General features: G+C 47.1%; 2 protein-coding genes across 2 annotated transcripts; both read left to right on the top strand.

The window, feature by feature from the left end:
- The first annotated feature begins 1,823 nt into the window (after positions 1–1,823).
- LOC148821641 (uncharacterized) lies at positions 1,824–7,710 on the top strand. Its single transcript, XM_088929968.1, has 4 exons — positions 1,824–3,228; positions 3,326–4,627; positions 6,099–6,345; positions 7,455–7,710. The coding sequence occupies exons 1-4, from the start codon at positions 2,210–2,212 to the stop codon at positions 7,686–7,688; spliced, it is 2,802 nt and encodes a 933-aa protein (XP_088786094.1). The 5' UTR covers positions 1,824–2,209; the 3' UTR covers positions 7,689–7,710.
- A 7,139-nt stretch (positions 7,711–14,849) lies between these two features.
- mfng (MFNG O-fucosylpeptide 3-beta-N-acetylglucosaminyltransferase) lies at positions 14,850–26,607 on the top strand. Its single transcript, XM_088930098.1, has 8 exons — positions 14,850–16,092; positions 20,807–20,852; positions 21,691–21,793; positions 22,744–22,897; positions 23,701–23,786; positions 24,317–24,482; positions 24,760–24,845; positions 26,263–26,607. Exons 1-8 carry the CDS (start codon positions 15,637–15,639, stop codon positions 26,327–26,329), a joined length of 1,164 nt encoding a protein of 387 aa, XP_088786224.1. The 5' UTR covers positions 14,850–15,636; the 3' UTR covers positions 26,330–26,607.
- Positions 26,608–27,051: the final 444 nt, after the last annotated feature.

The raw sequence follows: 27,051 nt of genomic DNA, 5'->3' as shown, positions 1-27,051 counted from the left end.
TTTTGCAAAGTTGGAGAAAGAACTGTTAACACATGTTATGTTACCTAATCTATGTGTAACAGGTTTTTTTTTTTTTGTCCGTCAGTCTCTTTCATATCCCGCTTCCTTCTGTGTCTTTGTGGTTTCCTGGTCTTGATCAAGCAAGAGGAAGATGGCGAAATGTGGAACAGACAGAATGCAGAACCACCACTGTCTACTTCGATCATGTCCCACTGGCCATTAAGACTGCTGCAGCAGTCAGTGAGGCCACGCACCTGGACTGGGTCAGACACTTCAAGGTGTAAAAGCAACGGCAGAGGTGGCGATTAAGTCATGTACGATTTACTAGCAAACAAAGACAAATTGCGGAATTACAGTTGTTTCACAAAAAGGCACGTTTTCATTACAGAACATACATTTTGCTGATAGTTGATGTACACTGCTCCTGGCGTTACATTCATCCCAGATACTGTAAAGTGCATTATTATACTGAATATTGGATATTGCTCTACAAATAATTGTATGTCATTAATGGCAAAACAAGTTTCATCACTTTTTCTGTCATTTCATTGCATGCATTGATTTCAGCAATAGTTTTGAAAAAAAAAATCAGAAATCTATACTTAAAGTTGCAAATAAGCTGCAACAGTTTATTGGCCGGATATGTGAGGGATTAAGAAAAGGTCAGCTTAAAGGCACATTAACTGCCTTTTATTAAGAGGATTTAAATGATTTAAACACAATATGAAATACCATCGCCGGTTTCTTATGGTAGCTGTTTTGTAGCTGCACTTATTTGTCATGGCCACACCGTGTATTATATTTGTAATAATAATGAAACTTTAGTGCAGTCTGGTGAAACCAGCAGCAATTCCATATTTTGCTTTGGGGCCCTGGGGTTTTCAGTTTTTGCTGCAACCCGAGCTCTCGCTGAAGCTTACTGGTCAGCTGGACTGGCCTGCAGAGCAGTGCTAAAATATGGTATCAAGCAAACTTTTAGTCCACTTCAGCAATTTAAGTGTGTAGGGTCTGAGTGCATCTAGCAGTACAGGTGGCCCACAGCTGAGATGGTGTATGGGATACTCCTGTGACCTGCTCACTGGCCGTGAACTCGCGGTGACATTAGTGATAGACGAGCCACTCCTTCTGCAAAGCACAGACCACGTCGAAGAATAATTGGCTCTAACAGGTGTGTGTGTGGTGGAGAACACAGCCCCTTGTTCCCCCCATGCAGACTTAGAGGTTAGCCAAACCAATTAGCCCCAGATACAGTAGGTGATCCACAATTAGAAGGGTATAAGACAGAAACTCATTGGCAATTTCACAATAAAAAAATATGTCTAGGCTGTAATGACTGCCAGAAGATGATTTCTTAATGGATATTACATCTGGAAAATCAGCCTGACTCTTTTCCTCAGTTTTTCTTTGAGATTTTCTGCAGTTTTACCACATTTTCAGGATGTTTCACTACAGTATTATGAGACAGTAACACTGCACATTTCAGGGAATATGTGTATACTCTGATGTGCATATTTTTCTGTTGAATTTAGTTTTAAGTGCGTGTGAAGCAGATGGAATACAGATCTACATGTTGTCTTTGGGGTTGAAGACGATTACAGAAGCGAGTACATTTATGCTTAAGTGGAAATTCTTCCTGAGTGCAACATCCATTGACAATTTATATTAAAATGAGGTTTGAACAATTAACAAGAAACTGTGCAGCGAAAGCCCCTGGCTGGGAGCTTTCCTCTCTCCTCACTTTCACATCCCCTGAGTCTCAGATCAGAAGAGGATGTTTTACCTTTGTGGTCCATTTGCCATTCTGGTTCCTTGGGCATCTTACTTCTTGGAACAGAAAGGTTTCACGAGAAAAGCACATTGGCTTCCTCGTGTCACAGGGGCGTCTTGACAGTGGGAAGAATCCGCGGACGGAGCTCCAATAAGAAAGCAATGACGAACTATGATCTAAAGGTTGAGATGAAAGCCTCTGAATTTTTCATTCTCCACAAACCAGGCTGTGCTGTTTGAGCACAATTAAGAGTCCTTCATTTCTTAACAGGCTTGTTTTGGGCAAGACACAACGCGCAGGTCTGTGAAGTGTGAGTGAACATGCTTGAAATGGAATATTAGAATTGTTATCAAAGTATAACAAGGTTTGTGAAAAATGCTCTACCAAGGCATAGCTGTACCTGGATAGCTTGAAGCTTGTTGGGTCGATGCTGGAATTATTATGGGTCCTTGCGAACATGAAGTGGGACTCCTAGCTTTGCTTCAGAAGAAGAAGCAGAGACAGCTGTCCGTTTTTATGGTTCTTGTACTTTGCCTTTTCTTGCCCTGGTGGACAGATGGTTATTCTTTCCGGAGCTGTTACAGGAATATGGCAAGAAACAGGTCTATCTTTTGCCAAAAGCAGGGCATCCAGAATCTTTCGGATGTCATCTTGGACCTTCCCAATGACACCGAGGCTCTGAACTTGTCCAGGAACAAGATTGAGAAACTTTTTAATGGAAGCTTCCACACCCTGCCTAACTTAATTGAACTCCGACTGGACCAGAATGCCATCTCTTCCATTGATGATGGTTCTTTCAGAAGCATGAGGTCTCTGATGTTCCTCAATCTTTCCTGCAACAAAATCAAAGATCTCCATCCCACCCTGTGGGAGTCACTTCCAAAGCTGACTGTACTGCTTCTCAGCCACAACCATCTCAAAACCCTCTGCCCTCAAAGCTTCCCTGAGCTGCCAAACCTCCAAACTTTGGATGTCTCCTACAACCCCAAATTGAGAAATGTATCCTGCCTCTCCAGCCTGGAATCTTTGGTGAACTTACTGGCCAGCGGGATTGGGAACAAGAGCTTTGAGTTTAGTTTGTCTGTATCCCCAAATCTGCACCACTTGGATCTTTCGGGAAACAACTTGACAAGTCTCCGGTCTGAAAGTCCCGAGGGCCTGATCAATGTCAGCTACGCAGATCTTTCCTGGAATTTGTTTTCCAGCTCCGGAGACCTCGCTGCACTCAATCCAGCCTCCTTGGATCTTCGCAAAAACCCCATCAATGGTTCTGAAGTCCTCCGCCTTCTCTCGAACTCTTCATGGGCACACAATCTCCAGGGACTGAACCTGTCTCTTTCTTCCTCCTCCATTGCCCCCAGATCCATTTTCCTCCAGGATCTCTGCAAGGCCCTGGCAAACCGGGGTACTATATTTCTCTCTCTGACAGATGGGGAGATCGCATCGCAGACACCCAGGGGGTTTTTAGATACTGCTCCACCATCAAGCACCTTAACCTCTCTAAAAATCTGATCAAATCTCCTCACCTCTTCACCTGTGACTGTATGAACTTGAAAGCCTTTGGCTGGACTACAATCGCATCAGGAATCTCTTCTTCTGCAACTCCAACTGCAGTCCTCACCTGCCCAAGCTCACCACCTTAAGCCTTAAAAAAAAACATCTTTACATCATCCCTGGGGAAGCTTTTCGAGGACTGAACAATCTCCGATACCTCTCTCTGGCAATGAATGATATTGGCTTCATCAATACCACAGCCTTCCAGGGTCTGGGGAAACTGGAGACACTGATACTCCGCAACAATGCCATTGTGGTCCTTTTCAACACCATCTTCAAGGATGTGCCCAATCTCAGAGTCCTGAAATTACACAACAACCGTATTATAGGACTGTACAAAAACTCTTTTGGGCTCTTGCCTGCCCTGCAAGTGCTGGATCTGGGGAGCAACAGCATTAACGTCATCCAGAGGGGAACTTTTGACGGATTAACTAACCTCACCTACCTCTATTTGGACCGCAACAAACTCCGCACCCTCCAACCGGTTGTCTTTGAGAATTTGGCAAACCTAGCAGTCCTAGACGTGGTCAGCAATAACCTACACTTTGTCACTTCCACTGTAGATGGAAACCAAACAGTTTCCTCTCCCTTTGACAACCTCCTTAGCTTGCGTATGCTCAAACTAGACCATCAGCTGCCCCATGGCATTGGTATCTTGCCCGGCAGTCTCTTCTCGAATCTGAGATCCCTCCGGGAGCTCCACCTCTCCTCTAACAAGCTCAGCAACCTGGACACACTGCCCTTCTCCCATCTGAGCAATCTTGCTTACCTGGACTTGAGTGATGTGTGTAACGGTGTTGCTGACATGCCCAACCAGACCTTCTCCGATCTCGGGAACCTCGCCGTTCTCATAATGGAGAACTTTGGGCTGACCGAAATCTCTCCGGATCTCTTCAGAGTGTCCACGCTTCAGGTGCTGGTGCTCACCAACAACATGATCCGGGTTGTCCCGGAAGAACTTGACCTCCTCTTGCCCAGCCTCCGATCCCTGGACATCCGTTTCAACCCCCTGGCCTGCATCTGTGAAAATGAGGCCTTCCGACTGTGGGCCCTGCACTCACTCACGCACGTCACCCTATTTTACAGCATCAAATGCTCCCACCCGGCACCCAACAACACCCACTACCTCTCCCAGAATGAGCCTGCTGTGTGCGCAGCCCAGACCGATCTCCTGGCGTTTTGCTTGAGCGCCACCCTAGTTCTGGCTGGGCTAGTGTGTGGCCTGGGTTACGGTAAAGGCAGGTGGCACTTCCTGTATGGCTATTACCTGCTAAGAGCCTGGATTAAGGAGACCCAACTCCGGAGGTCAGGACCTAAAACTTACAAGTAAGTGGCCATCTGAATAGATAATTCTATGATCACCTCAATGAAAGTAGAACTACATCTCTGCCTGGGTGACCTCTGTGTCCACACTTAGAGAATTACTGCCTTAATGTGCCATCTTTATGAATGTGTCTGGCCTATTGGGTTGGAATTAAAACACAATTTCAACAAACAGGTATTTAGCCAATACAGTAGCCTGTTTTTAACCTGTGTATATACAGCCCTGGCTGTAACACATACTCTTTCTTTCAGGACCATCTTTCGTGATTCTCGCAGTTGTTTCTTGCATCTCTCTCGACTTTTGTATAATGACCACCTGCAGCTTTTAAAGTACAGGATTTGACCATCTATATTGAACATCAGTTGCTTTCGTAAATTAATTTGTGACTCAGAGCATGTGCTTCTAGGGTTTTTATGTTAATCAAAATTGATTAGTTAAAAGGAAAATGGCGCTATTTCCTTGAACTAGGATCAAGGTGATTGAATGATTTTACCTTCTATGAATTTAATTATTAGAAATTCTGAATTTTAACAAGAGCTATAAGTGCCCTATAAAGTATAAAGAATCAATATGTTTGAAAAAATATTTTTACAGAATGAACACCCGCTCAGATACAGTGACATGCCTAGTTTTCTGAGACTGATGCCTATAATTTTACCAAATTTAGCAAATTATAATTGCTGTATTTAAATGTACTTACTGTATGCCAGGACAAAAGAGGGGACTTCCTTGAAAATCACAGCCATTTCCTTCTGAAGCTTATATGTCTTGGCTGCAGGAAGAATTTGAGATTCTCCTTAAATGCTTTTACATCTCACATTAAAGCTTGCTTGTTGAAAAGAGTGTTTTCTAAATATTAAGCTTAAATATGTATGTTGTTTGATCATCTCTTCCTTTATATTTTGTTTCTCTGAGCATGCCTTACACAATTCTGTTTAACAAGAAAAGGGCTTGTAAAATGTGGATCGTTATTCAACTACCCAAGTCATATGAAGATAACCCAGAGTCCAAAAGGAAGCAGAGTTCTGGCACAGTATAAGACACAGTGCAAAAGCATTGCAGTGAGTCCCACAGTGAGGCAGATACACAGTGCAGGCAGACCACAGCAGACACGCTCCTGATCTGAGGGCTGATGCCCAGTGTATTGGTTTCACTGTTTTACTAACACTTGCAGCACAGCTCTTTTCCCCCATATGGGAAAGTGCGATTTGTCTGATCTCCAATGACAAACAAAGAGGGAACAATTCAGACACTGTAAACTGCTATTGCCATCTGTGTCTCGCCCTCCCTCCTCCTCTGCCTTTCTCTCTCCTATTTTCTCTCCCTCCTTCTATCTTTCCCTCTTCTCTTCTCCCTCCCTTTCCCTCTTCCTCTGTCCCCCCCACATCCCCGTCTCAATTCTTCTCTCCTGCCCCTTCTCTCATTCTTCCTCTCTGCCCACCCCTCCCCCAGGTACGATGCCTTTGTGTCCTACAGCTCCCAGGATGAGGACTGGGTGTTTAACCAGCTGGTGCCCAATCTGGAAGGGGATGGAGGCGCCGGGGGGAGGGGACACCAACTGTGCCTCCATCACCGCGACTTCCAGGTGGGAAAGACCATTGTGAGCAACATCGTGGAGGCGGTCTACACCAGCCGCAAGATGCTGTGCGTGGTGACGCCACACTACCTGCACAGCGAGTGGTGCTCCATGGAAGTGCAGGTACGAGCAGCTGCCTCCTCCTCCCCCTCCCTGGAGATGCACGATGAGCAATCATCCACGGCTTTGTACAGCCCCGCAAACTGCTTGGAGTTCTGAATTCAGTTCCCACATCATTTTCTCCTGTGCAGCAAGATAGCATGCAGCTTACTGTCTCTGCCTCACAGCTCTTGGCTCCTGGGTTCTGTTGTGGACCAGGACACGTTCTGCTTGGAGTTTGCATGTTCTCTCCTTGTGTTGTTGTGGAATTACTGCGGCAGTTTTCCCCCTCCTTTTTAAACAGATGATTTTCTGAAATTACCGAGCAGCCAGTTTGACAGGGAACTTTGTTTTCTGCTTCTCACTGTAGAGTTCTGTCTACATATTTCTCAGGTGGAGAAAAAACAGCAGAAATCGTTACAAGCTTTTCGGTGCCAGTGATATTAATGATAGTAACGTGTGGTCAACACATTTGCACCTCTGAAGGTGTGGTCCTGAGATTGCTCTTTACGCTGTGATATTTAAGCAGTGAAACTGGTCTCCCAGCAGGCAGCAGGACTCTCAAGTCACTACACTGGCAAAGTTCCTGGCCTGCAGCTCAGCTTGCCCTCATGTCCTGAGGTGTCGTTGGAGAGTTGTCCCCCGGACTCCCCTGGAAGATGGTGCACAATTCACCAGCTCATCTGGCCAGTTAGCTCCCCACACAGCCGCAATCCCTGTGTGATTGGCTCAGTCCACCATGAGCTGTGCTAATTCCACTGGATGACTCTCACCCTGCCTCTCAGTGTGAGGAGAAGCTGACGGCCCAGTAACATGTGTTATAGTAGTGAGGTGCATTGATTACCAACTGATGGTTCAAAATCTGGGGATACATAAAAAGATCATCTGTGGTTCCTATCATGACCTGTCAACAGCTGTGCAATCTAGTGCTTCCCTCTAGTGGCAAGAGACAACATAGTCTCTCATGGTGTTATAAGTATTTTGACTGTTCTTTTTGTAAAAAAGCTGAATTTGTTCAGCGCTGCTAGGGTGATAAAGGACAGTACATTGATGTACAGTATACCCTCTCTTCCCCCTTCACCCTCTTCCTCTCCTTGTCGGCCCTCTCTCTGTACTCTCTGCCCTCTGTGCAGGTGGCTCTGTACCGGCTGTTTGACGAGCACAACGATCTGCTGGTGGTGATCTTCCTGGAGGACCCGCCCCCCTGGGTGCTATCCACCTATCACAGGCTTCGCCGGCTCGTACGCAGGAAGACGTATCTGCAGTGGCCGGCCAGCCCCGCCCAGCAGGTCCTCTTCTGGGCTCGCCTGAGGGATGCCCTACAGCTGCCCGAGAGAGAGGAGGGTTCCCAGCCTGGCGTCCTCTGAGTGTCCTGGTCTTCTCCGCTCAGCAAAGCTGCTCCTGTAGAGGTCACCCTCCTTCTGGGTTTCTTACTGCAAGTGTTGAGAGACATTTGTGGGTCTTTTGTTAATTTGCTTCAAAACTGTCCCACCCTTACAACTGAATAAATAACTCTTACAAAAGCCAAGAATCCCTGATTACTGACAAAGGAGTCCATTTATGTTGTCAGCATCATGTTTATGATGCCTCCATTATAAGCATGCTGGATCGTGTAATTGCTTCTTATTCAGACAAACTGCTAAAGGAAAGACAGTCCTGACAAATATCACTCGATAAAGGGCCTCCAGTTTGTCATATGAACCTGGTTCAGCTCCCTTGAAACTGGTCACCATGTGAAAGGTTCTGAGTCAGATTAGGATCAGTGGTTTTTAAAATAAGGCTTAATTATAGTACAATTTCATTCTGTGTAATCAAAACTAGCAGTTACCTGCCAGTGGCCAACAAATTTCTTTGGGAGAGTACAACTTCGGGACTACTTGTTGGGTGGCATCAGGCCTGATGATGATGCAGAATTGTCTCAGACCAGACCACCCTCAACCATCCTAAAGCCTCTGACTTGTAAACGCCCCTCGATTGGCCCATAGTCAAAGGGGGTTATGAAGCGATGCCCATAACCGATAGCATATCATGCCATCAAATTAGAACGCACACATTTAACAATAAGGTTATGCTACACTGATGACGTTTTTAAATCTGTTGCTGAAGCTGCTACTCTCTCCTGTGGATTACAGTACAACTGGTCTTCTACAATGTCCAGTGTTCAGTATCCAGACTGGATTTTGCCTTTTTACTATTTATCATGCAGAAGGTGTACTAGTCTTTGCAGTATGAATGACAATGTGTTTTAGTTTCAGATACTGTGGCAACCACAGTAGATGGCTTTTTCTGCTTTTCTTTGTGGGAAGGTGTCTCTTTTGTTCCAGGGAGGTGACTGTTTCAGGGCTACTCGATCTCATTAACAACATATGCATGCGTAGCCCCTGTCTAGGGTTAAATACTCTTCAGCATTAATTCGCTATGAAAATGATAACAGTCTCTCTGTCAGACCTAAGGGATCTTAATTTCAACTGCAAATGGGGTATTGAGACAGGCAGGTTTTTAAAGCTTCCACTAAACTTTAAGAATATAGCGCATTAAGCTTTTGCTAAACTGCAGTAATTATAGTACCTTGAGACAAAATGGTATTGCGTAATTCTTCACGAAGGGTAGAATTAAATGCATCTGGAATATTGTATTATTTTCAAGGTGCATCGTTTGGGTTCTCTGGTTAACAGATTTGCAGTGAATGGCAGAATGTGCCCAATCAGAAGAACAGTCACGATAGTCTCTATTATCAGCTGGATTGGGACACGATAATGGAAAACCCCAGGTTTTTGCCCTTCACATCGGGAATTGGCAGAACCTACTGCACCCTTATGGTCATATCTGCCACGTGGCTAAGACACCTGGGCCTGAAGAGCTGTTTTTCCAGTTGCATCTAAAATTAAGCAAATTTGCCTGGAACACACTGACCTTTTGGTATATTGACACCTTTGCATAATCACCACAAGGCAGCAATGACGTATTCTCCTGTGTAGGAAAAAACAAACAATCAGTGTATAAGATCTGCAATTTCTTTATTGTTTAATTTTTTATGGTTGGTGCCCATATTCAATACATTGTCACTTCCTGTTCATTAATAGGCTACCATGTTCCCCACAGAAGTGATAATATTGGTCACGTAGCCTTATTGGTTAACGGCTTTGTCCTAGAAAATGATCCAGACCAAATGTTCACTCATGTTCGACCCATTAACTCCTTTGCAGTCTCAGAGAGGTTAATCTGAAAGTAGTTTAAGAGACCATTATCTGACACAATTTCCAGTAAGAGAAGCACGGACAGACAACAGCACAGGGGCTTATTTCATTACAAGGGTCCTCAGCTGTGGGTTCTTGTGTATCCAAGCCAGCGACAGGTGTGGGATCTGTCCAAGCATGGCGCCATATTCTGAATATGTTTGTACAGACAGATGAGTGAGAGGATAACATACTACAGCCCTTCAGTTTATAAAACCTGAAATGGTTCTGCCAGCTGTATAATGGAAGACTAAGCTGGTTTCACTGTGACTATAACTGAATGGTAAGACAAAGGTGTGTGGCCATTTTTTCCAGGAAATTTTGAATTATAGAGCTACTGTACTCCTGGACTTTGAGGTCTGCTGTGCCTTTGGGATTTTACTCTACTCTGGAGGCTTTATGACTTGATTTCAATCAATTGTTTGCTTCATCGGTCTACATTACCACGAATGCCAGGTCTTTATAAATCGCAATAACACTGGTAGGGACCAGAAATCTATTTCGCAGGCATGGCATTGAACTAGTTTGTCTTAAACACAGACTTCAATACAGCCTGGTTTTCAAAAGAGCCCAGATAAAAGCTTGTTCAGAAAATGTTTTTTAAACTCTGATTTTGGTCACCAAATTAATTTTTAAAAACTTTTTTTATAAAATGCATATTGTAAAGTATTTGGTTTAGTCAATCTTAGAATCATAAACAACTTATTTAATAACATATTTTTTCCTAAATGTATTAATTACAACAGTTTGTTTGCGACCAAAAGACACCCAATCAATATTAGAATATGTGCTGCTACCATTTTGTTTTGCTGTTGGGATACTGCAGCAGTATTTTTGAAGAAGTTATAATTTTATGTTTTTGTTTTTTGCCCTGGGTAAGTGCCTGTTCTTCATGGTCTATGTGCATGACCCTGCTGTATACTTCCATAGTAGGTGCCAAAGTGAATATGACTAGTCCTTCCTGTGACGCTGAAGTCTTGCATAAAGACTGAAAGGGTTTGATCCTGCGTTTCATTGTCCGGGCTCAGGAGCTGTGTCCTTCCTCTTGTAAAAGGGTCTTTTGAACTAGGCCGTAAACCGATCCTGGGCCTTTCCTAGCCAGGGTGTGCCCAGGCTTCTCTGGTATACCTGTGGGACCATGCTTGAGGAGGTGGTGCTGTGCTTTCTGGGGAGGGGAGGAGAGGAAAGAGGGTTAGAGAGACACAGCAGCTGGTGAGCAGAACCTTTCAATGGAAGATTGTAATTTGAGATTTCTGAGAAAAAAAATAATAACGGAGGTAACAAAAGTTCTCCTTTTTTTTAAACAAAAAAAAAGAGCCTTAAAGAAAAAGACGTCCATGGGGAAAACAGCAAACATTCTGTGGTACACAAGAAAACTTGTGTTTTGTCATTTTCCAAAAAAGCATTGTGAATGTAGCTATCATAAAATCAGCCCATTTGTTGTTTCAGAAGTCAGATATCTAAATTGCATCTCTTCTTAGCACATAATAGCTATATATATATATTTGCTGTTGCTGCTTGAATGCATATCTTGTTTTGAATCTGCAGTTGCTTTTTTTTTACTGTCTGTGTGGAGTTTGTATGTTCTTTCTGTGTTCACATGGGTTTCCTCCCACAGCCCAAAGACATGCTGGTAGGTTAATTGGCTTCTGTGTGCCCTGTGATGGACTGGTGTCCTGTGCAGTGTTTATCCTGCCTTGTGCCCGCTGCTTGCTGGGATAGGCTCCAGCTCCCCCAACAACCCTGTGCTGGATGAAACTCACAAGAAAACTGACAGATGGATGAATCTTCTGCCCCATCCAATAAGCCTCTTCTGTGTTACCAGTAATGAAGTCCTGACCACAGCTGACAAATGGCACAGACAAGGCTTGACTCCGGTGATCTTCATGGAACTGGAATCTCACCCAAGTTCAGAATGAGCCCATTTGTGTTTGCCAGAGTATTCAGAGCACAGATGCCAGAGCACATAAGGTATCACAAGGAGCACAAGTCTATAGCTGCAGATGTGCAAAACTGGGCTTCTCCGTCTTCTACTGCTCTGCTGATGATGGGAGTTGGAAACTGTAATTCTGAGCTGGCCAGGCTTTCATTGGTGGAATTATAAGGGGTTTGTTTTGCCAGTGTTGCCTTTACACTTGTAACATGACTGTGCAATGACAGTCAGCACAAACAGAACTTGACAAATTAGAATAACATGCCAGATTTGAGGCTGTGCAGCCCTTTCACAGGCCGGATAACTTGCAAGCCCTGCCGAGTCCAACTTCTCTCCCTCCTGATGCTCCCGGCATCAGTTAAGCTCTCCTCCTTATCGGAGATCAGGGAAACCTGTTTAGGATTAATTCATAAACAATCTGCTCCAGTGTCCACTGCAGAGCTTTCCAGGGGCTCAGACTGCACCCCAGAGAACCATGGGGGCGGATACAAACAAAGAATTCATACATTGGGGAAAAAAAACAGGAATCTGTCCATCTGACTGCTAATCTGTCTAGATTTGTCTGGCTCTGTCTGTAGATCTGTCCTCCTTGTGTATACTATATCTGATGATTTGATTCTTTGGTTTACCAATTGGACAGACAGATGGATCGATGCATCAGAAATGAGCATTCTGAGGCAATGATCAGAAATCTAATCGTATTGTAGGTGTTACTGCTGTGCTGCTTTCAGTGTCTTCATTACCTGTAATGACTGCTGTAGAATGGTGCTGGACTATTCATTTAACAGGGAGGTCCCTAACCCAGTCCTGGGAACTCTTAAACCTGAGGTCTAACTTACATTACTGAACCCATCATTCATCTATTATGATACGTGTTTATATCTAAAATGATCAGAGCATAGAAATGGAATTAATCTGAACTCCTTAAACACACAGGAGACTGCCTTTTAACTGTCACATTTTACGTGGAATGTCAGATCTCCAACTCTTCGATAGAAATAAGAACACATTTGATTTAACGGACATAATAATATCTGGCCAGTATCCAAGAAAGCCATAGTTACCCTGTTCACCGTTACAGGCTAGTGAATATTAAAGCATGAAGTTATTTTAACCTGCTTTGACTAATCTCCATTGTCATGTCATTTACCAAACCGTTTTATACCATACGGTGTCGCGGGAAGCTGCAGCCTACCCGGCAAGCAATGAGCTCAAGGCAGGGTACGCCCTGGACAGGACACCAGTCCATCGCAGGGCCAGTGCAAGCCAATCATACATGGGGACAATTTGGAGGCACCAGTAAAGGCCGAGCGGGGAAATTTGACCCGGACACTAGGATAACTCCCTACTCTTATCGAGAAATGAGCACTGCGAGTCAGAACCTCAGTTTAACGTTTCATCCGAAAGACAGCGCCCACTACAGTATAGTGTCCCCGCCACTATACCGGGGCATCAGGACCCACACAGACCGCAGGGTGAGCGCCCCCTGCTGGCCCCACTAACACCTCTTCCAGCAGCAACCTTAGTTTTTCCCAGGAGGTCTCCTATCCAGGTACTGACCAGGCTCACACCCTGCTTAGCTTCAGCCGGTATCCAGTTAAGAGCTGCAGGGTTAATCTCCATTGTCGTCATCACAAATTAATAATTGGGGAGAGTTACAGTAGCTTAGTCTGGCTCAAGAGGAAATGAAGTACTTGCGCAGTCACCATGACATCCCAGAATAAACAGAAGTGAAACTAGTGCACGTCATGGGTTTTCACTGCAGAATGTCTGTGATACTCACTCACACTACAGCAGGCATCGTGGTTCATCACGATAAAAGCAACGTGATTGTACCATGGCCAGCTCTGATAGAATCCCATAAGGCACGATCATGCCAAAATAAAATTACCAGGCTGTAACTCTGCTGCTTTCAGCGGCACTGAGGCCTTACTTCATGTCTGAGCCTGGTTCAAGATCATAGATGAAAAAAGGTAATTGTGTGGATGTTATCTTTTAATAAACTTGAGTTGATTAAATTCCGCCTGGATGTCCCAGTGGCCCTGAGAAATGGAGTCCAGGGTTCGAGCCCCAGAGTGCCTGACGGGCCTTCCCCCAGAGATCCGATTGGTCTTGAGCAGTACCGGGACAGTGGCCAAGCCCGGGTCTGGACAGAAACGGCCCAGTAGGCTCCTTAACCAGCTCCTTATTGTCTCAGAACGATTCCCCCACTGAAGAGAATTGCAGATTAGGGATCATCGGGAATGAAAATCCTAACACCTTGTAGCTCTCAAGAACCACAGCTGGCCCTGCCTGACTTAATTGAACTAATTAACTCATTATTATTGGTCATTCCTCACATGGGACCCCTCTGGTTTGGAGGGAGTACTGGTCCGGGTTCCTCACACACCTGCAGGTTTTCATCCCAGCTTGGCTTCATTCCACGAGCGAAGCCTGAATTGAACAAGCGAATTGCTGGATTGAGATATGGGCTGTAAGTTTTTTTTTTCTTCTACTCTGAAGGCTACGCATTTTGTTTCACTTCTGAAATGCAATATTTAAATGGCAACCTCTAACACGTTTTAGTGCTGAAACCCATCAAACAGCTCAAACGGATTTCATTGTGCAGTGAGGGAAGAGCTGAGAGCTGGCCTTGAAGAAAACCCGGCAGTGGTGTGTGTGTGTGAGAGAGAGAGGGGCGTCCGGTCCCAGACACAGCGTGAGGGCTCTTCGGTTATCATCCTATCTGGAGCTGGTGCTGCACTCCAGACACCCTTCCCGAAGTTATTAAGACCCTTTTACCGTCTGCCCTCGTCTTATTGAAACACTCCCGAGTTTCGCTTTGCAGAAATCCGGGGTCCTTGCGCCTTTTGAGGGACGCATCCCAGGCCAGCAGAAACAGGATTCCTCATTTAGCTGCGGTCTGACGGAATCCACCACCACCGGGGTTTAAAACGCTGCAATACACGCAGAGGACATGAGGATTTCTTGTTCGTCTGTTTGTTAGTTTTTTACAGCCGCTCGAACTCCGTCACTGAAGCCGGCTAGCGGAGCCCTGTACAGTACTGCGACAGTGGGCGACCCACAAACACCTGCCGTCGCCTCTACATCCGCTGGCCACTGCACCTGTCTCAATAGTCGGACACGTCCTCTCGGCTGGGCTAAAACCGTCTAGAAATTACCCCTATTGAAAGTGAGAAACGCAGGGTGTGTGTGTGTGTGTTTCTCCGCGCGTTCGCCCCAGCTCCTCGCCAGGAAACGGACAGAACAAGCTCCTGCACAGGAACCAGCCCCAATAACACTGAGCAGACGGGAAGCAAATATCGACCTTGGTCATTTATTCATTCAGTACAAAAACCCGTGTTACACCAGCGGGCGTCGGTCTGCAGTCGGTTCTGTGAGTGGGGGGTGGTTAGTAGTGATGGAGGAGAGACGACACTAACTTTAAATTCTGGCGAGAACGTGAGGAGTATTCATCCCGGCCAGGCTGAATCTGGAGAAGACCGTCAGGGCTGGGGAAGATCGTTCAAACTGAAATTATAGAAACATTTCACCCCATCGTTTCCGTTATTTCCGCTCTAGGCGCCACAGGTGGCAAAGGAGAGGAACGCAGAGTAAAACTTGACAGGGAGGCAAAACACAACATTTCGTCCGCCACCGTCACTTCCAGCTTTATACTTGTTTAGGAATCGCTGCTGTCTCTGCTGAGCGGTAATTCAGCTCTTGAATGATGCTCCGTTTCTGTCGGGAAGGACTGCGCTAGCAGGGCGCTCGCCTATCTCAGTTTTGACGCACACGACCCACGCCTTTGTCTTACACTGACTTACGGAAATGTTGTTTTTTTTTTAATACCAGCACATGAAAATTAAATTGTAGCCCAGGACACGGCAGGAGAGGGGCGGAAAGACGACAAAAAGAATAGTTACTTTAGAACTTGGTTCGGAATATAAATGATTTTTGGACTGGGGCGGGGGGAGAGACGCTCAACACGAGTACTTACAGGGAGTCATCTGTCACTTGTGCGGAGTGCGAGCGCGTTTTAACAAGATGCTACCGCTGATAACGACAGGCTTTACTCGCCGGAAAGAGAGACTTTAAAACGCGCTCGTTCGCTTTATCAGTCCCTGGGTATATATTCTATTAGGGTTAGAGGCGAAGTTTTTCACCATGTTGATCAAAAGGATGTTACTCGCTCTCTCGGGGACGTCTCTGACTCTTTTCCTCGTCGTGCTTGTGGACCTGCAATTGCGCACGGAGGAGCGACGGAAGCCGGGCACCGCTGGCGGTCTCGGCGGCTCCGGCCCCAGACAGCGCCCGCCGGCGGAGCTCACCCGCCCCGAGAGCCACCCGGCGCGGCCGCCAGCCGGGAACTCGGTCCGCTCCGCCCAGCGCCCGGACACCGCCGCCGCGATGAACCGGAGCCTGGCGGACCTGGAGAGGCAGATCGAGGACAGGAGACGCCGCTTGTCCAAGCGCGGCGGGCAGCGGCGCACCCCGACTCCGGCCCCCTCGGGCGCCTTGCGGCTGCAGGACGTCTTCATCGCCGTGAAGACCACCGAGAAGTTTCACAGCACGCGCCTGGCGTTGCTCCTGGAAACCTGGATCTCGAGGACTAGGGAACACGTAAGTGTTGTTTGTTTGTTTGTTTGTTTTTTTCATTGCTAGAAATCATTAGCAGCTCGGAAACTCGGACTTGACCGTGCTGGATTATCACGGGATTTCCGACGTGAAACAACATAGATACTCTGAAACAAAAGCGAGCTTTATCTCCTTCAGATTCCGGGATGTTGGTTATTGCTACAGTACAATGGACATATTTTCACCTGGACTGCCTCCCGAAAGTAGCGCTATATAATGACACCCTTGGGCCGAGTACAGAAAACATCTACCGCAGAAGCACATTGCGTTTTCCCTTTCGAGAAGACAATCCGGCACACACCTATAATCTTAGAAAATGCACCCTGAGTGTCCCAACAGAAACTTAAATTTGCTTTTGCTTTTCCGGTTCAAAGTGGGGGTTTATTTTTTTTTCTAAGATAAAAACACAGTACAGTACACGATACATGTAGGGCCCTATTATCTGAGACGCACTGCATTGCATCTTCATGAATTTTGTTGTTGCTTAGTCAATTCAATGTACATAAGACCTTTTTTGGCAAAACTCTGGATAGAATAAGAAAAATTTCATTCAGTGCAAATTATTAGAGGAAAGTAATTAGCTTTCAGATGACATGAAGCTGGTTTATCTCCGTCTCAGTCTTCATCTTTTATTGCTATATTTCTATCGGTCCTGGGGTGCACAAGTTTCTTCCTAGGATAATGTGGAGGATGACAACATTTTTCAAGATCGGAACATTTAAAAATTGAGCACGAGAATGCTCAAGAGCCAGCCGCACAGGACAGTGGTTTGTGATGAGGAAACGGGAAGGTTCTATGCAGGACGTTTGGTTTTTCGCTGTACTGCTCGTTAGTGAGGGACTGGGGTGGGTCCAGTGTCCGAGGGCCCTGTGACTTCTGCAGCAGCTGTCTGTCCTCCCCTCCTCCTCCTGTGTACGTCCGTCCAAATCTTCAGCTTCGGGGCCGTGGGTCTACAGGACCCGGTGTTTGGATTGAACCCCTTACTCAACCCAGTCAGACTGAGACTTCCCCTCTTTGTCTGTAACACTTCCGAGTGAAAACACCATAACGAGGCTCACAGGAGTCCAGCCCTGCAGAAATGGACCGTTCATCCTGGAGCTCCAGGACTGAGCACGCCGTGTTGACAGGCGAGCTGAAAGCACACACTGCCCATTTCAGACTTGTCGCCTTATTCCTGGTAAATTTGCACGTGCAGGTGCGTGTCATTAAAAGCAGTATTAACACCCCCCCCCCCCATCCTGGTTCCTTATCCCCGTGTCACATTTCACAGCGTATACCTCATTCCAGGTGGCTACACTGACTGGTTCCCGAATTCGGAACTGCATGTGTCTGGGAAAAGCGCGGTCGAGCGGATTATCGCCAAGAACTGACCGGCCTCTGCCCTGGTGGGCACTGTCTCGGGGAGGGCCCTATCTCCAAGCCCCACCTGGGGGCCGCAGCATCGCGGGCAGTGCAGGCCAGGGCAGACGTGCTGGAATCTCCGTTTATCTTCCTGCTTGATTCTTCGGACGGAGTCTCCTTTGCGCTTTTATTAATCCTTCCCAGCGACAAAGCTGCAGAAGCAGTGCAGGATTTACTAATGAGCGCAGGAACGGACATGCGTTCGTGCTCAGCGACTCCTCTGGAGGAGAGCTGTCTTTCTGGACCTCAAACGGCACTTTTCCGATTTGTACAGCAGCCTGCAGCCGGTAAACCGTGCTTGAATGGCTCTCCCATACAAGACTAGTCTGCTTAATTATAGCAGCAGGCCCATTGCCTTGTCTGCGCCCTCGGTTGCGGGCACCTAACAGAGCGCCGAGCTGAGCTGTTTCCTGTTATGACTGCTTGCGTTTCTTGCAAAACAAAATGGCCACTTCCTCCTCTGTGATTGCACTTCACCCTGCTGTCTGCAGCACAAACATCCCTCCTAGAGAATTGCTTAGTGTGTGTGTGTGTGAATGGAGAATACGATGAATCAGGGGACAAAATTGGCAGGAGGTTGTCAATTAGATGACGTGAACGTGTCCCCACACTGAAAGAGTAAGATGGGATCATCTTCTGAAACTAATAAACGTACCACCAAAGTAGTGAGTCAGTGCAATATGAAGGAGAGAATATGGTAAAAAGAAACTTTGTCCAGCTATCAGCCATTAATTCAACAGGTGCTGGCCTGTTTTGAAAGTCATACTCTTTTTATAACAAGATCTTTTTTTCCTTAAAGATTCACTGATGTATAGTTTGACAGAGTGTGCAAACTATATGAATCGCCTACTAAATCACATCTGATTACCACAGGAGGTCTGTGGATTGACAAGAATTGTTTCCTTTTTGCTGCAAGATATAAAATCCAGTGCATGATCAAGTGTTACAAAAGAACCAGACAATCATTGTCAATGAAAGTTGGTACAATTCGACACTATTGCTACACATTCTTCCACTTAATGTTATAAATTAAGTATAGGAGAAATGGCTGCTGTGTGTCTCCCAGCTGAGGCTGCTGGTGCAGAATGGTGACTGTGTGTCTCCCAGCTGAGGCTGCTGGTGCAGAATGGTGACTGTGTGTCTCCCAGTGGGGGCTGCTGGTGCAGAATGGTGACTGTGTGTCTCCCAGTGGGGGCTGCTGGTGCAGAATGGTGACTGTGTGTCTCCCAGCAGGGGCTGCTGGTGCAGAATGATGACTGTGTGTCTCCCAGGAGGGGCTGCAGCTCAGAAGAGGGTCCCACTTCAAGGGGGAAAGTGTTCAGGGGATCTTTTAGGGTGCAAAGGCCTACACTGTCCATCCAGTCCATTACTGTAGCTGGCGTACTGATGAGCAGTGCAGTGTCAGTTGTGACTACAATGTTGGATGCTCTCCTTGATTCTCGGGTTGACTGGAGGAAGCGCAGCTGTGCCAAGAGGAAGTTGTCGCCGCAGACCGACCCCTGTTAGAGAACGGAAACCGTTGTGAAAGGGAAGTCTGCAGCTCAGGCCAGAACAAAGAGCCCGTTCCCTGCTTCCGTGTTGATTCAACAGGGCTCTCTGTGGGTCGCACATCACCCTGCCTTATCGCAAATGCGCGCACAACTGTTTCCCTAGTCATTTTTTGTTTAACCGAGTCGCAGTGTTGTTTTTACAGAGCTGTGATCTCACTTATCTGACCCTCTTCGTTTGAGAAGGGCCATACCGGTGCTGGCCGGTAAAGGCTGTATTCCTAGACCTAGAAACCCTGGGACATCCTGGAAAACACAAAGGAGGCTAGGAATAGCAGCCGGAAAAAACAGGGAATTTAACGACGTTGCATCTGGCTCTGCGCTGATACCCCCCGGGTTTCCTGTTTACACAGGTAACCAACTGACCTCCTGCCTGCATCGTCCTGCCTTCACTGCTCACAAAGAGCCCCGATCTTTTATTTTCTGCCTGCTCCCATTCTTCCTCCCCCAGACGGCTTGTGTATCCCCACGAGTTCCACCCCGATCCCTCCATCCATGCCCGATTGGGAAGCCGCTGGTCTGAGAATCGGCTGCCACCAGCTACGCCGGGAGTGTCAGGCACATGGTGCTGTTACGTGTGACGCCGTGCCTGGGCGCACATCTGTGCTCCTGAGCATGTCGCGGGCATGTGTTAGCCAGCTGTGCTTCCTGGTAGAATTATTTTTTTTTTCCATTGATCTACCTGATTTTGAAATGATTTTAGTCTTTTTAGAGAAAGGGGCTTGGGAGGTTTCCATTCTGTACCTCAAAAAGATGCTGGACTCTGGGCCATGACTTTCCCTTGACTAGCTCCCTCTTCTCTCTGATTGTGCTTTTATTGTTCCAGTCCAATTGTATAAGTATCTTCCAACACATGTGTAAAAATCAAAAGTGCATTTCTGAACGACGAGACCAGATCACAGCCTCCGATATACTTCCGCATGCATTCCTTGTACAATCAGCCGAGTGGAAGAATGGCCTTCACATACACAAGCCTTACTGCAGGCCTGCCTGAAAGAATGAATTTTCATGCATTCTAATAATGGGGGTCAGATGCAGGGTCCCAGAAAGTCAAGTGTCTTTTTTTTTTTGTGGCACTGATCCATATCCTTCTGGAATACTGGACGATGTTTAGTGCTAGTAACAACATGCAGCCTTTTTCCTTGAATTCAAGGAAATTCCAGCCAGAAATGGCCTGAGTTGGGGAAGAGGTTAGGGGACGACCTTCTGGCTGTGGTGATAAGCAGGGGTGGTGACCACACTCAAAAGCCCTCGCTTTTCATTTGTTTAACCTCTGACCTGTTTTATAGCCCTGTAGAACGGCTGAGGGTTAGTGAATTGTCTCGCCTGGTTTCTTTGAATTATTCTGCGCGAGATCGGTGATTTGTCTTCATGCTGTGGGACATGGTCTTCCCAGCCGATGGAATCTGAGATGAGAACACAGCGCAAGTTGAATGCATCAATCCTGAACGTTTTCAGGGCACAGCAGTGACGTCTCCGATGGTTTCTTGGGGTGCCGCACAACAGTGTTGGGGTCTGGGGAACCATTCTGCATGATCTGCTGCACGTGGACTGGTATCAATGCCATTATTATTTGGATTCTCTGGCTATTATAAATTGCAGTAAAAGGGTGATCCCTTGATTTATTTTCCTATGGAACATTCCGGAGGGAATCCAGAAGGATTTTAGCCATGTGTATTGTTTTTTTGGTTTGCGTAAAAATCAATCGCAGCTCTATGCTCCCCATCACAAATTCTATTCTGTTTTTGCAGACGTACATCTTCACAGACAAAGGGGGTGAAGACGAAAGCTTGAGAGGTGAGACTGAGAGGCCTGGGTTCAGCTCCTGCATGCAGCGCGGATGTCCACATGGACTGCACTCACGATGTGTCAGGAGCACTTCACATTACAGTGACATCACATGAGTTTGAGCTGGGCTGCTTGGCTGTGCTGTACATTCAGACAGATCCTGAAAGTCTGCTTTCAACCAGCGGAGAAAGATCAGGTTATATTATTTTGTCAAGTAAGGCTCCTGGCATTGGGTTATAAAGAAGAATCGAATTGACAATTGTGCTCGTGCTTCACTTTGTAACTCCTCACTGGCTGGTGGTGTCTCTAACACATCGCCACGCCACTCTCCCCTGTGCTGTCCCAGTCCAGCCAGTGCCAACGGTGAGACTTTAGAGAAACAGAATAGCTCAATTCCCTCTTCTTGTTTGTGAGTGCTGGGATACTACCCGATTAGGAGTGTTTGTAAGCAGAGTCATTATGATTAACTTTTTTTCATGAAATGGCTTGCCGAACCTAAGGATAATACAAAACAATACAATAAAAAGTAAAAGAAGAAAAAATTAAACTAGAATATACTGGTTTTTACAGACAGAATGTAGGCCAAGCAGACACTGTCCCCAGAGTGTGTTCAGACTTGGGGCCTGGCCTGTGCTATTCAGGTCACGCTCAAACTCCCAGCCAGTGCTTTAAGGTCCTCCCGCACTGTGGAAAGTCTTCTGTGACCTGTGAGTTTTCAATGCCACAATACACACAAGGCAGTAGTCCTATTCATGCGTCAGCAGTCGGGGGTAAAGGTGTAATGGTGCATAGGGGTTACAGGCGCTTGGCTCCGGTTCCTCTAACGCCAGAGGATTTCTGTTTAAAGGTTATAATGCGGTGGTCACCAACTGCTCCTCGGAACACAGTCGCCAGGCCCTGTCCTGCAAGATGACCGCGGAGTACGACGCCTTCATGTCCTCTGACAAAAAGTAAGTCCCGTTTCTCCAGCCCGCTGCAGGATGGGTAGCCAGCACTGCCATCTCATCCGCTCGGTAGACCGATATCTGCCATTCCAAGAATCTCCACGCCCTCTGACACCAGCTCTAACCTCCCCCCCCCCCCACCCCAGACCTCCTCCTGTCGGAGAGCACAGCGGCACACATTTTAAAAACCCAATCGCTTCTGAGCAGCAGTGACAATTGTTTCTGGAGTTTTGTCACACATACTAGGCCTGCAAGTAGGCAAAGAGAGATCTGCTTCTACACTGTATGCATCGCCTGTATACTTCACTATAAATTCCTTTCATTACAGACAGCGCTGCGTAAGGCTGGCATGATACGTGCTTTTAAAACTTGTCAGCAGTGACTTGCTAGGAGTTACGGAGACTTGCTGATGCGTCTCTAATATAATATAGAGCTATAGATATTGGTTTATTTCCAGCAACTCTGCAGTCAATTTATGGACTTTCCAGATCTCTGTAATGAAGAAGAGAAGAAGGCTTCCCCTGAGGGCCTGCAGCCCTTCAGCTGAAACCAGTGATGAAGGCTTTTAATAAGGGTTTTGTAAGTCTGAGAAGCCCCTCAGGTGTGCTCGGTAAAGACAGCACGGTTTTGTGCAACGTGTTACACTCGGGAAGTAATGAGCACCAGAAACGCAGGGCCTTGAGAAGATGATAGAATCAGCAGATTTGGAAATCGGTGCTGAGGGACTAGGGTTTCTGAAGCTTCAGAAGGCGATGAAGAGCAAGACTCCCACAATAGCGCGCTATGGCTGCCGTCATCCAGGTGGGGGCTGCACATTGGTGTTGGCAGTGGGATCCACGTTACCTGTAGAGCACTTTGAGTGGAGTGTCCAGAAAAGCACTATAGAAGTATAAGCAGTTTATTATTTTTATTATTATTGCTATTGTTAGAACGGCGTACTGTGTTTTGGGGCGCAGGTGGTTCTGTCACGTGGACGACGACAACTACGTCAACCCCTCCGCGCTCCTGGCCGTCCTGTCGGCCTTCCCGCTCGACAGCGACGTCTACATCGGCAAGCCCAGCCTGGACCGGCCGATCAGGGCCTTCGAGCAGTTGGACAACAACAAGACGGTTTGTCTCGGGGGGGGCCCCGTGTCCGCATTCTCCATCCCCTTTCCTCCTGGGGGAATCCTCCCTGCCGGCCTGTAACCATCCTGGCAGATTCAAGTTGCCACCAACACAAAAATGGACAATGACAGCAAGCCTCCCTGACAAACTCCATTGCAACTAATTCAGACTTCAAGAGCAAGTAACAGGGTCCTGACAAAAAACTCCCCCTGCACGAACCATTCGAGACTTGGTCATTATCGCAGCTTATTTCAACTGGGCCCGTTAAATGCATAATTCATTTCTCTGCTAAATCTGCACAAATGCAAGTAGGTTTCTTTGAAGTAGGTTTCTTTTGCAGACTTGGCAGAAGTGCCTAGCTCCCCTGTAAATAGATGTTAAGATCATGCAAATTACTTTGTAGCCATTTTTTTTAGAGTAGAGCCTCTCCAGCATTCTCTCGAAGAAGGCCTGCTCTATTTCATGTAGTCTGTACCTTTTTCAATAAAGCATATTGAATAATAAAGCAATAAGCGGGGATCAGTGTACATAATCAGGGAAGGGCAGTGAACATAAGATCCATTTGATTAAGTTTTATCTAAAGGTTTTGCTAATTAATGTTCGTTTTCTGATATTAGTATTGCAACATGCTTGATTTGGGGTACTGCTGATGTACACAATTGGAAGGACTAGAACTTGGTGTCCTGCTCACTGTATGAGCACAGAGGGGACAGGAAATTCAGCGGCCCTCCATGAGACACCAGTCTGGTGTCAACGTCTGGTATCCTAGGGAATAAAACCCCTGCATCCTCTCTCCTCTGTTGCAGACAGAGGTGCGTTTCTGGTTTGCGACCGGCGGGGCTGGGTTCTGCTTGAGCCGCAGACTGGCGGAGAAAATGGCACCCTGGGCGAGGTAAGGGGCCGGGCCGAATCAGGGGAGGTGTGGGGGTGGGGGCTTAGCTCCCTCACCCCGATTTCCTCTGCCCGTGCCAGATTTCTTGGGCTGCACTGAAAATGTGGCTCCCGTTCCAGTCTTCCAAGGCCAGAATCCTGTTTTTCTAGGTCTCCTTCGATCTTGAATGAGAGTTATATTTGTGCAGTGAGGTCTAGGAGGAGCGAAGAGAGTACACCAAGACCCGCTGTTTCTTCTGAATCGGGGTGTGTCCCCTCAGTGCAGAGCTCCTGCGGGTGTCTGTGTGAGATCTCGGAGCTTGCGTGGGAAGTCTCCGCAGCCCTGTTTGCCAGGCTCTTGCCCGTGCGCGTGCTGTAGAACACTCTGCCCAGGTCGGTCTGAGATGATGTCTTGTGTCACCTGGCCTCTCATGACCGTATCTTTTCCAGCAACGTTCCCAAGCTCAACTCTCCTCAAGGGGGGCTGGACAAGCATGCTCTCGATGCTGACGCCCTGCTTTTTCTTTACCCCCCATGTCTCCCGTGGCACAGTGGCCCCCGGTTCGAGCAGTCCTCGGCCGCGATCCGGCTCCCCGACGACTGCACTGTGGGCTTCATCGTGGAGCGTAAGCTGGGGGTCCCCCTGGTCCACAGCCCCCTCTTCCACTCACACCTGGAGAACCTCCTGCTCATCACCCCACAGCAGATACCCTGGCAGGTTGGTGACAGCATCCTGTCTGACACCCTGTACCCACTGACTGCAGCCCAGCTCACTTTCTGCTGATTAGAGCAGGGCGCCATTGAATGTGTTGGCTATACCAGAGCACATAAATTTTCTAATGACTACTTCATGATGAACTATGGTTTCAGTTAGCCCAACTGTGCGTATTTCTCCTTTGCTATGACAGTGCAGCTACGATGCTGGACCTGTGCTTTCTCTGCATCGTAGCCTAAGTACATGTGCTTTATGGTGTGTCTTGTTAACTTGTATGTAGGTGACACTCAGTTATGGGATCTTTGAAAACAAGCTGAACAGCGTGGAGCTGAAGGGAGTCTTTTCAAAAGACACCGACCCCTCCAGGTCAGTCAATCTGTGTGTGTGTGTGTCAGTCAGAGCATCACCTAGTGGTCAAACAATGCCACTTCAATTTCCACTGTAGGGAAACCTGTCCACATGTTGCTTCATCTGTCAAAGTAACACACCTGTATTTTTTGTCATTGCTTATTTATATATTTTTATATATTTGCAACAACTGGTCGGGCACTCGTTTTTATAGCTGTGTTCCCCCATAATTCATCAGCACTGCCTATTACTACAGTCCCCGAGGGAGAATGAGGACCTCTGCACAAAGTCCTGGTTTACAAAAGTTTGGAAGAGCGGGGCATTGCTTCAGGGTTCTGTAGGCAGTACTGCTGCACAGTTCCAAGATATCCAGGATAATTGAAACCTACCTAGTCTTGGCAGGACTGGTAAGAGAGTGCATGGGGTGGAAATTTCAAGCTCGTCTGGATGTGAATGGTTTCTGACCTGCTCCTGTAATGCACCTACAAGCACTGTGCAATGCTGCAGCTCCCATGCCTGCTCTCTGAGACCAGCCTTCAGCTGCTCCAGATGCTCTGTCTGTTCAGGCCCACGCCCAGGTTAAAGATCCAGACCGTCCGCCGCAATGTGAGCAGCGCGTTTGCTGAAAGGAAGTCACATGGCTGTTTCACAGGGTTACGATTGGCCGATTCCCCGGGCATGTCGAGAACAGAACTTGAGGCACGCGTGCTGGAAGCAGGGTCTGATCAGACCACCAGTAGGCCACATACACAGGACAGTGGAGGAAAGCAATAATCCCACGTTCCTTAATGGCCTGGAACAACTGCGTCTGGATGATTCTACATGGTTAATTAATTGAACAACCTGATCACCTTCCAGACCTCAAGGGGTAGTGAGTAGTGGTGGCCAACGTCTGGGTTTGATCTTGCAAATGGATCGGATCAGCACGTTTGTTTGACGTTTTACAGATGTTGGATTACTTACAAGTGATGAATAAAACCAGCCAGCACACTGTGAACTGATCAGTACTGATCAGGTCAAGCTACCGAGCACCTGCAATTGGACCAGATGGAGTCAAGGTGTCAGTTCTGAGCTACAGACATACATTATGTGAGATTTCAATACTCTGAAAGACAAGCTGATGTATATTCAGCTCAGGACTGCGTTGAAAACCAAAGGAGAGGGATAAATTAGTCTTCTCTGTTGAATACACAGCAAGCTGTAAATACATCATTCTTTTATTATAGATTGTAAAGCAGAATTTGAAGATAAATGCAAACAATATCTCTATACTGTAATTGAAGTGATGGACATCGACTGAAAATACAATTGCACTGATACTCCGTTCTGTCACTTTGCAAATTATATAGGCTTGTACGACTACTATGTTCTGTGCAAAAGTTTGACAGAAATCAGGGAATTGGATGTTGAACCGTGTATTCTGTCATAATTCCAGGTTCAAGACAATCCACTGTCTGCTGTTTCCCAGCACCCACTGGTGTCCCCGACAGTATGCACTTTGACCCTGGTGGTCCTGGGCGACAGCGTACCAATCCTGGGGGTCCCTAGTGCCCAGTGAAAGACGAGAGCCCTGGCTGGAAGGAGACTCAGACCAGGAACACTGTTCCCAGTAAAACAGGACATGAGCTCTTTGGGAACGCTATGTGCACTGTCCGTTCTGCGGCTTCCAAACATGCGCACAGAGGCGGGCCCTGGCGGCTCAAAGGTGACGTCTCCCAAAGCTTCCTGCGCTGCTTCCGGTTTGCCAGACATTCCGTTCAATAAAGATCGCGTTCATCTTTACGGGTGTGGCGTGGCTTTCATGCGAAAGGTGGGTTGTAAGGTCCTTCTGATTGGGTCGTCGGTTTGTGGAAAAGGAGGGAAGGGGGGGTGGGGGAGAAGGAGCATCGTCTTTTATCTCCGTTTTCAAGAACGCTGCTAGTGACGCCCGAGTCTTGCTTCTAAAATACATCTTGATATGCAGCGTTGATCAACGGCACCTCGAAGTATTTAGCCCAGTAGGCATGTTCGCGTCGCTGCCGCCGCCGTTGTCTGAGTAATATTGTTCGTCGCGGGTTGGCGCAACAGTGGTTCAACACTGCCTGTACGGACGGGAACTGGATGGGGACGAATATTCTTTTTACAGTTTGTAGCTGAACGTCCGCGCTCCCTCTCTCCCTGCTCTCCTCCGTAACCAATCAGAAAACGCAGCAAGTCACATCAACGTAAACCCATCCCCCACACT

Source organism: Atractosteus spatula, chromosome 13 (assembly GCF_055471065.1).
Source record: "Atractosteus spatula isolate fAtrSpa1 chromosome 13, fAtrSpa1.hap1, whole genome shotgun sequence".
Lineage (NCBI taxonomy): Eukaryota > Metazoa > Chordata > Actinopteri > Semionotiformes > Lepisosteidae > Atractosteus > Atractosteus spatula.
Note: the sequence above shows the minus strand (reverse complement) of the source record. Positions and strands in the feature narration are given on the sequence as shown.

Coding starts and splice junctions, on each gene's coding strand:
- LOC148821641 (XM_088929968.1), top strand. CDS start 2,210: ATGGGTCCTTGCGAACATGAAGTGGGACTCCTAGCTTTGCTTCAGAAG. Junction 3,229..3,325: donor GCATCGCAGACACCCAGGGG/GTTTTTAGATAC, acceptor TGAACTTGAAAG/CCTTTGGCTGGACTACAATC. Junction 6,346..7,454: donor GGTGCTCCATGGAAGTGCAG/GTACGAGCAGCT, acceptor CCCTCTGTGCAG/GTGGCTCTGTACCGGCTGTT.
- mfng (XM_088930098.1), top strand. CDS start 15,637: ATGTTGATCAAAAGGATGTTACTCGCTCTCTCGGGGACGTCTCTGACT. Junction 22,898..23,700: donor AGTTGGACAACAACAAGACG/GTTTGTCTCGGG, acceptor CCTCTGTTGCAG/ACAGAGGTGCGTTTCTGGTT. Junction 24,846..26,262: donor AAAGACACCGACCCCTCCAG/GTCAGTCAATCT, acceptor TCATAATTCCAG/GTTCAAGACAATCCACTGTC.